Source organism: Typopeltis vanoorti, chromosome 12 (genome assembly GCF_054136105.1).
Source record: "Typopeltis vanoorti isolate ZY-2024b chromosome 12, IOZ_Tvanoo_1.0, whole genome shotgun sequence".
Lineage (NCBI taxonomy): Eukaryota > Metazoa > Arthropoda > Arachnida > Uropygi > Thelyphonidae > Typopeltis > Typopeltis vanoorti.
In genome coordinates, this window is record NC_143560.1 from 63,536,898 (window position 1) to 63,546,884 (window position 9,987).

The 9,987-nt window shown below is 34.5% G+C and overlaps 1 protein-coding gene across 4 annotated transcripts in view; it reads left to right on the top strand.

Annotated features, from left to right (window-relative positions):
• Elp4 (Elongator complex protein 4) overlaps positions 1-9,987 on the top strand; it is a 28,607-nt gene extending 18,620 nt beyond the window's left edge. For 3 of the 4 annotated variants that reach the window (XM_090401748.1, XM_090401749.1, XM_090401747.1), the window contains exon 3: positions 6,254-7,650. In XM_090401748.1, the coding sequence (XP_090257874.1) occupies positions 6,301-7,440 (1,140 nt within the window). In that variant the 5' untranslated portion in view covers positions 6,254-6,300 and the 3' untranslated portion in view covers positions 7,441-7,650. Of the gene's footprint in view, positions 1-6,253; positions 7,651-9,754 lie in introns of those variants that run through there. The other variant, XR_016549174.1, reaches the window with a different exon arrangement.

Consider the following 9,987-nt stretch of genomic DNA (forward strand, 5'->3'; position numbering starts at 1 on the left):
GGAACTTTTTCTAACCCTTTCTATGACCGGTGTTCCTGATCTCTGGCATTGGCAAGTGGGCTTTTTTTCTCCCAGAAAACTTTTTTTTTCATAAACTAAAGAAAATCGACCGCAGAGCCCACACTATTTCAGCCAATAAATATATATTGTGCTAGGAACCATGAAATGGTAGCACAGTCTGCTGTCAATTAGTGATAGTCTTGGGCCAGCTATCTCTGATTGGCTACTGGTGGAGATTAAACTGGTCTCTCTCAGTCTCCAGTAATTAGGACTGAACAGCCCTGTCTACTCCCTATAGGGAATAAAAAGCATTAGCAAATTTATTTATTTACAAAAATTAAATAAGTAAAATAAAAAAAATTCTTTGACCATGCATGATGGTACTTATGTATTATATTATAAGTTTACAACCTTTTGTGGGTAAGTGCTTCATAAAAACTGAATGTAAGAAACTGATGTGTAACTGAAGAATGTTAATTATCAAAACTTTCAGTTAAGAGCTAGTTGTTTGTATTTATTATAGAATTAACTTTAAAAAAAAAAAAGCACAGCTTACAGTATAATATTTTATTCATTTCATACATAGCATGTCAATGTGCTGTGGTTTTAGAGGGTGAAAAGAAATAGTTTTCCATTTTCAACCACAGAAATACAGGCTTGCAAGCTAATGCTGCTCATCTTTCAATAACTCATTTATGTAAGAGAATGCAGTTGAATGTCACTTTAGGAAACACTGTCATGATAAACTTGCTCGCTTTAAGTCTTATAGGCATAGTGCCTATAGGAAATTAACTTTAGCAAACTATCCACTATAGTCAATTGTTCCTGTGGTATCAACTTCACTATAGTGAGAGTTTAACTGTATAACATCTTTATATCACAATATAAAGTATTACATTTTCTTCCAACTTGCCATCCCACTAGGTTCTTGAATTGCAGACACCTGCCTCCTTATGAGATGAGTCTTTTTCTAAGTTTCATTTTCTTAAGTATGTTAGCAGAATTGCGAGGGAAAAGGAGTGTGATTTGTGAATGTAGAAGGCGTGTGAAGGATAAATGGCATTGTATGAGAGTGGACTACACTGGAGAGTAATGAATGTAGTGAATAGAAGATCTGAAGAAGAAAGAGGTGTGGAAGAGCAAGAGTGAAGAAGCTCTTGTGAATGGAAAAGTGAATAGAGTGAGTGAGGAGAATGAGAGAACAGAGCAGGGAGACACTGCACCAGAAGGGCAGATGCTGGAAGCAGAAACAAATCTTTTGCAGAAAAGAATGTGATTCAAGGGAGAAGCATTTGAATCTGGGGAAAATTATGGAATAGATGGTGATAGAGGGAAATGCAAGGAGAGGTGCAGAGGGGTCACATCTGAGGAGTAGTGTCAGTTGGGCTTGTTTTAGACCTAGAAATAAATTACTGTTCATGAATGTGAAGTATCAAAAATAAGGGGAACAAAATAGTTGCATTGATCAGGTTCATTTGCCCGAAAATTGTCAGAATAAGTGAGACATAATTGGATGAAAAACAGAAGATAGAAAGGAAAGGGGGGAAGTGCTGTTGTCTTTGTTAAACCATGCCACTCTTCCCCCCCTGCATGGACACAGGAGAAATAGGCAGTGGTTTAACTGCTAGTGATTGAGGCCATATGGCGTGAGGTAGAGGTAGACAGGATGAAATATTAGTTGGATATTTTTATAGACCTGGTAATGTGGAATGTAATGACAAGGAATTGGATAGGCAGATTAGTCTGGTATTTAAAAAGGATGATTTTAATTATGGTAATATAATTGGGATGAAGAGATGGCATCCAAGGGCAAAAAAAATGAATTCCACAATTTTTTTTGAAGAATATAACGTTAGGCACTGATGGTGAATGAGTTGGAGGTATATGGGAAATTGAGTAAACTTAAATTAATGAAGAGGTAAATCATGTAATCTGGAAGCCAGGTAGATGCAGCATAAGTTGATTGGTAATAATTAATTGTATGAAGAGTAGAAAGAGCAGTCAAGAAAAGTGACTTGTTAGCAAAAGTGCAATATAAGCAGCAATTAGTGAATGATGCAAAAATTTAATAAAATAAAAATAATCATAGGTAGTTCTTTCGACATGTAGCCAGTAGAAGAAAGAATGATTATGGAAGGATGGTAATGGTTAATGAAATAGTGGAATGATAACCATTGCAGAGGATATAGTTGAAATATTAAATGAGAAATACATACAAGTATTTCATCCTCATAAATGTGACATCATGCAGAGCTTGAGTGTAGTGGGAAGGGAGAAGACTGATCATGAATGAGTTGGAGGTATATGTGAAACTGAGTAAACTTGATGTTATATCACTGTGTATTTTGAGGATATGTTCCAAATAGAACAGCTGCTGATGTATTTAACATAACTATTGCATTGGGCTAAGTTCCAAAGCAGTAAAATGAGGACAAGATTGTTCTGCTTCATAAGGAGGTTTTAAGACTGAGACTCCAAATTATAGGCCAGTATGTTATGTCAGGAGTCATTGTTAAAATGTTGGAAAGGTTAGTGAGGACCAAGATCCAGAATTGAGTTGAACAGCAGCAACATCCTCTTGGATGCTGCTGCTGTTCAACTCACTTGAACAATCTGTTCAAGTCACTAGATTGCTAAAACAATCTTTCATCCCCTTTGATGGATGATTGTTTCAGCAGTCTGCTTATTTATTATAAACAAGATGATTATTGCATTAGACAGGGGGGATGCATACATATTAGTATGTTAAGATTTTTCAAAGGCATTTAATAGGTTGCCATATGATAGTGAAATTGGAATGGATGGGATTGAATAACAGATTATTATATTGGATTGGAGAATGGTTGTCTGATAGGTATCAGCAAGTCATGTATGGGATAGTAATATCCTAGAAGAGCAAAATCACTAGCAGTATGCACAGAGGGCCTGTTTTGGGGCTGGTGCTGTTATGTTAATGCTATTGGGAAAGGTTTAAAAGGTGATGTGCAGTGTTTGGAGATGATGCAAGTTGGAGAGTACAAGTGTTTGTGGCTTTACAAGAAGACGTGAATAGGCTGAGTGAGTAGGCACATGAATCAGATTGCCATTTCAGTGCCGTAGAATCTAAGGTTTTAAAATTTGGGAAACAAAGATAAGATATGCAGAGGACAAACTTGGTGGGGTTATCTTAGAAAATGTAGAAGAGGTTAGGGATTTGGAGGTGATAGTAAGATTAAAATTAAGAGAATACATTGCTGAAATTGTGAGGACAGCAGGAGTGGATTATGGCAATGATGTGGAGGACATTAACATGTAGAAGTAAGGAGATTATGTGGATTAAATAGTTTTCAGGATGAGGACAGTGGCGCACAAGGAAAAGAACACTAGAAAATTTTCCAAAAATCTTTTCCTAATTAAAATTATTTTTTATTTATGTTGTGTTGTGTCTTCTATTTCTATACTACTTATGAATTAGCAGTCACATAAGGTGGGAATACCCTATAGATCTCAGGAATCACGGCTGCTGTGAAGGCAAGACGAATGAGGTAGTGCTTGGATGGATCGAGCGCTACTTCATTTGCCCGAGCTGGGCCAAAGGAGATCATGGGTTTCATGTGTTGGCGATCACTGCAGATACTCAGTCATAGGTTGTATGCAATGCGTAGTGTCTATTCTCAAATTGTCTACTCAACTCGCCCCCTACCCGAAGATTAAATCTTGAGTGTGCCACTGGATGAGGAGGTATTGGAAAGGATCCAGAAATGATCGACTTAGGCAATTTTTCTGGTCTCTGAAACATTGAATATGATGAAAGATTGAGGAAATGCAAAGTCTAGTAGATAGGAGGGGAGGATATGATTGAGACATACAAGTTGATAAGGTGTTGTTATCAACTTTGATAAGATGTTATAATGTGGAAGAAGTTTTTGATAAAATCAGAAGAGAACAAAAGGCCATCCCCAAAAGCTGTGAGGAAGGGGTGATGAGTAGGTTTTTTGTATGGAGAGTGGTAGGTGATTGGATTTTTTACCTTTAATATTTTGACTTCATCAATGCCTGATAATAAAATTTCATTCCCTTTTTTTATTTCCTTTTAAATGTGAGGGCAGTCTTTTTCAAAAAATAAAAATAATAATAATAATAAAATGCAAAAAAAAAAAAATAAAAGCAAATCTTGTTAAGATAAATATTATATATTTAGCCTTAAATGATGGTTGAAGCTCATCCTTTAGTTTAATGGAATGAAGAAAACATTAGAAATGAATTAATGATTCCTGCATTTCATCTGTTGCAGAGCATCCTTTGAGAATACAGTATAAGAATTGTAATGTTACACATACAAGGGCAAGCAGAAGTCATTTGATTGTAAGCCTAAATTGTAAAGTCCATGAGTGTTGCTCTCTATGTGTATGTGTACTGGTATTGTAGTTTAGGTTGTTGGGTAGAAGCATAAGAATTTCAGTTTTCCATATCATAGGAAGTTTCAGACAACCATATTGAGGTTGGGATGGTTTTTAAAATCTGCTGCTGATTAAAAAAAAAAAAAAAAATCTCTCCTGTTTGTGCATTCAGCAGCAGATCTTAAAAACCAGCCTAACCTCGATAAATATCGTTGTTTGAAACTCCCTAGGATATGGGAGACTGTGATTCTTAAAACACTCATATAACAACTTAAGCTGCCTGCCAATGCCCATAGAATTTTAGGCTTAGTGTAATCACTTCCACTTCGCTTCTGGCACCTTTATAATTCTTATATCGTGCCTGAAATACTGGCATCATTAAACTTTTAATTTACTCCTGGTGCTATTTTTATTCTATTAAACCAAGAGAGAGAGAGAGAATGTTTTTTTTTCCTTTTAATCTGTATTTGCATATCTTTAATCCAAGTACCAATGTGTGATGGGAGGGGAGATAAACAAGAGACTATTACTTACTAATTTAATAAGCTGAAAGGCTATTTTACCAGCAAAAATGTTAATAGAAAGGGGGATGGTAAATCCCTTTATGTTTTAATAGCCGAGTACGAAACTCTGATTGAAATCCATCGAGTGTCATGCCGAAAAAACTATCGGCAGGCCCAAGTGTAAATGATCACTTGGGTAGTACAACACCAGTGCAACTCCATGCAAAGGTGGAGCAAGCTCTCTCACTAACTTTAATATTCTCTCATAATGTAAAACCCAACTCTTAAGAGATGTATAAATATTGTTTTAAATATTGTTGTAAATCCCTTTTTTTAATAAAGGGATTTACCATACCCCTTTCTAAGAGACTATTACATTTGTTGTTTTAATAGATTTCGATTATTTTGATTTTTAATCATGTCCATTTTATTATACTGAGCTCAATGCGATTGTTCATATGTGTATATACATATATACAGTAAAGCCCTGTTTTTACGTTCCCACAATTTACGTTTTCCTGCCATTTACGTCATTTTCCTTTGGTCCCGTCTTAAGTCCTATTCTTGCGATATATTGTTTTCTCGCCATTAACAACTTGATGTGTATGTTATTTCCCGTGATTTGTGTTTTTTTTTCTCAGGCGACAATACTGATTTTCGAATCTTCTGCAGAAATCTGCGCATTTCTATTCCTAGATGCCATTGCTTTCAGCTGTAGTTTCGTTTCCGCCATCACGGTGACTGCACGCTTGCAACAGTAACGTAATGATGAGCGATACTGTGATTTTTCAATCACAGTACGAATTGATATTGCAGAATTTCTGCTATGTAATTTAGCGTGTGAAAGTTGCTTTCAAGTTGCGGTGGTGGATTATCCATGTTAGTAACATGGAGATAAAAGAACAGAAAATGTATTTCGGTAGCAGAAAAGATGGCAATTCTGCGACTTGTAGATTGGCATGCCAGAACATGTGTGCATTTAGCAAAAGATCTTGGACTCTCTGTGTACATTTTGAACACGATAATAAAAAACAGGTCAAGCATTGAACTCAATGCAAAGCAATCTGGCGCTGTCAAAAAAAAAAAAAAAAAAAAAAAAAAAAAATCGCCAATTAAAGATTTTTTTAAATAGATAAATGTAAGTAATTGTAAATTCTATTTTCAGTTATTAAATTTTGTAATCGAGTATGTAGACTCACATACTAGCAGTAAGTCATCTTTTAGCCTTTTTTGAAATGTTTTTTTACATTTCCTGCTATTTACACTTTTTTTCATCAGTCCCCCTGAAAAGTGTAAAAAAAGGGGTTTTACTGTATATATATATATATATATAAATGTATATGTATGTATATATTTCTTGTTATTTTTCAGAGACCTTTTTTGTGGAAGTTCATTTTAGCCAGCACCTCTATGATTTGATGTCAAAAATGGCTGCTTCACATGCTAAGCCCATGAGTTTTCAAAAAACAAAAAGCAAAGGTTTGGCACAAATCCCTGGAACAAGAGTCTCTACTCATAATGCCCAGTTACTTGTTTCAACAGGTATCCCATCTCTTGATTTTTTTATTGGTGGAGGACTTCCAGTAGGAACAGTACTATTAGTAGAAGAGGAATTCTTTGGGATATATACAGAACACATATTGAAATATTTTATAGCTGAAGGAGCTGTTAATGGACATCACACATTTCTTGCTGGTGGTTCTATTCCTTGTTCTAAATTGATCAGCACTCTTCCAGCATCCATTAGTCAATATCCTCCCACCATTAACACTCATCTTGCATCTAATAGTACTTTAGAAACAGATGAACTAAAAATAGCATGGAGATATCAAAATCTACCAGTTGAAAATGCAAGCATTTCAGAAAATTTTGGTCATAAATATGATCCTTCTAATAGCCTTGGAGAAGACTTTTTGAAGAACATATGTATTTGGGATCCTGTGGAACATACTGGTAAAAACAAAAATAAGTTTCAATGTTTGTTGCCAGAACCGTATATGGAACTTTTGCAAGAAATTAAAGTCAGAATAGAGACAGGAAATTTTCATGCAACTCAGACAAAAGACTCATCAGACAAAAGTGTACTCCGAATTGTAATTAATTCTCTTGGGTGTCCACTGTGGAATAATTGTGAAATGAAAGCAATTTTGAGATTTGTATATTTTTTAAAAGCTATCATAAGACTATCATACTCTGTTGCTGTGATCACAGTTTCTAGTAATCTCATACAGACTTCTGCTTTTGCATCAAGACTGCATCAAATAAGTGATAGTGTTATTATTTTAGAATCTTTTGCAGGATCAGAAAAGGAAACTAATCCTTTGTATAAAGATTTTCACGGATTACTTCATTTAGCAAAGTTATCACAACTTAATGCCTTGACCTGTTATGCTCATCAAGAACAAGACTTAGCTTTCAGGATAAAACGCAAAAAGTTTTCAGTTGAAAAATTACATCTTCCCCCGGACCTCAGTGAATCAGTTAGCAGATCGCAGGATTCCATTCCCAGAAAATTGGGTTGTGGAAATCCAGGCCATATGAGTAACTTGGACTTTTAACTTATGTACACTTCTGATCCTATGTTCTTTCCTAATCCAGTATATTAGCCACCATGCACCAATAGCAATAATAAGATTAGGAACTGTAGGGGTGGCAGCACATACCTTTTTGGAATGTTTCTTAAGGGAGAGCCCGTTGTTAATCTGCTTGCAAACCTGTGTTCAAGATATATTAACATCAAATCAAATCAATAAAACATGTTGCTTGCTTTTGTATCTTTCTCTTAACATATATACATATATAACATATAAACAATATTTAATCTGAGCACTTGAAACAGTATAAGAAAACTGTAGGCATTTGCACTTATCAACAATTCTCATAAACAAAATTAGTTACAGGTACAGTCATACCTGGAGTTACGTGGTTCTTATATGTACGTATTCCCGTCACGCCTCACTGCTAGTCGTATCTTTACGGTGCGGCTGCATTCACCAACGTCACACACGCTGTGAACAAGCACTAAGTGTTTTGCGCAGTCTCCATTCATACACGATTTTTATAGTCTACAAACCTTGCAATTGTTTAATGTTATGTCTTGATAAAAATTTTATCACATAAAAAATAATAATGTCGGCCAAACGAAGCAAGTCCGATTCTTCTACAGCTAGCAAGAAAAACATTGACTTTGGAAACAAAACTCAACATTAAGGATTTTAAAGGCAGAATGAAAATTTGTGAGCTAGCAAAGAGGTTCGATCTACAGGAATCCACAGTAAGAACAATCATAAAAGAAAGGTTTACAGATTTTGGAGGACATATATTCTAACAAGGAACGAATTGTAGCCACAAGGCAAGGAATAAAAAATCATGGGCTAGCTATGAAGAAATTTTGCGTGACAAGAAAAAGACATTATGCTGTCGGACGAATCTATTAGATTTTATGAAACCATCGACATCGAAATAACTTTCTTTTTTTATGTACGAAAAACTACAATTATGATTATATTTCTTAAAAAATATAGGTGTTTTTGTAAACCTTTGGTCCCAATTAACTAATATTTATGTATAAATTACATGCAAAATTATACCCGATTTACGCGCTTTTTTGTTGGTCCCACCTACCATGCAACTTCGGTAGGTGGGACCAACAAAAAAGCGGGGTATGGCTGTATTCGCAGACCCTTTCTAGTTAATTTATTTCTAGCAGGCACTTGTAAAGTGAGAATATATTTCTCATAGACGTGATGTTAAAAAACAAGGGATTACATTCTTAACAATGAAATTTGACCACATTAATGTTAAATAAAGATCAATAAATAAAACTATTGAATTAAATAGTTAAAGTAACAATAGTTTAAAATGTTTAGGTAATATTTCACATAAAGATCTTGAGCAGCCATTTCTGGCTGATGTTTGCATATCTCATTTTATTTCCAGTTATTTCTTTTTATTAACATCATTCTCTGTAGTATTGCTTTGTTTTTGCATAATGTCTATGATGTTAATGAACTTGAGCAGCCATTTCTGGCTGATGTTTGCATATCTCATTTTATTTCCAGTTATTTCTTTTTATTAACATCATTCTCTGTAGTATTGCTTTGTTTTTGTATAATATCTATGATGTTAATGGAGAGGATAAATTCGAAATAAGACAAAATGAAGAGTAACATCTATGCTACATACAAAGTGCCAGGATGGTAAGATGCTCTCATCTGCATGGATAAATAAGTGCATACACAGTAGTACTGTATAGGTACATTTGTGGTTTGAAATGCTGTATGTTTAGCATTTATTTATTGCAATTAAATTACATATTTTCGATTTTGTTGATTTTTTTTAAAAAAAGAACTTGTAAAGTGAGAACTGTCTGTATTCACTTTTCTCAGCTGTATTCTTTGTAAATTCTTGGACAAAAAAAAAGTGCTTTATCGATTAATAATAGATTTTCCTATCTCTATCTTGAGCCCTCTCAGGGTTTCCTGAAACCAGCAAATAAGTTTATAAATTTGTGCAATACACACCAGAGATCAATGAGTAGGATTAAGATATGTAAATTTATGCTTCTCAAGCATTTCCAGAAGTAAGGCATTGTCTTAGAGCAGCAATGGCTATCTACTTATCCATAGATTGGATTTGGCATTAACATTCCCATAATGCAATCTTATTTGGCCTGCGACATTGCATTTTGTATGACTTACTGTGATGTTTGTTTTTCTTATTCAGAAATTAGGGTCGGTTGTTAGTGATTTATTTGCACATGTTATTGGAAGAAATATTGTGTAGTAAAATAGTTTCTGCTATAAACAATATATATTTAAAACATTTAATCTTCCCCTTCCCATGTAATACCCTTCTGATGTTCCCTTATAGACCATTGCTTGTCAAGGCTTCTTCCTGAGAAAAAGTCATAATTTTAAAATTCTGGATTCCTAGGAATTGTAGAAATATTTCCTGAGATCACCAGATCATTCTCATGTTATTGGAATCCCTGTATCATAGGTAGTAAAATGATTATAAATGTTTAATTATTTTTGAATAAAAAAAAAGCTAATCTCACTTTATTGTAATCATCCCTAACAATCAGTAAAAATGTATGAAGAATG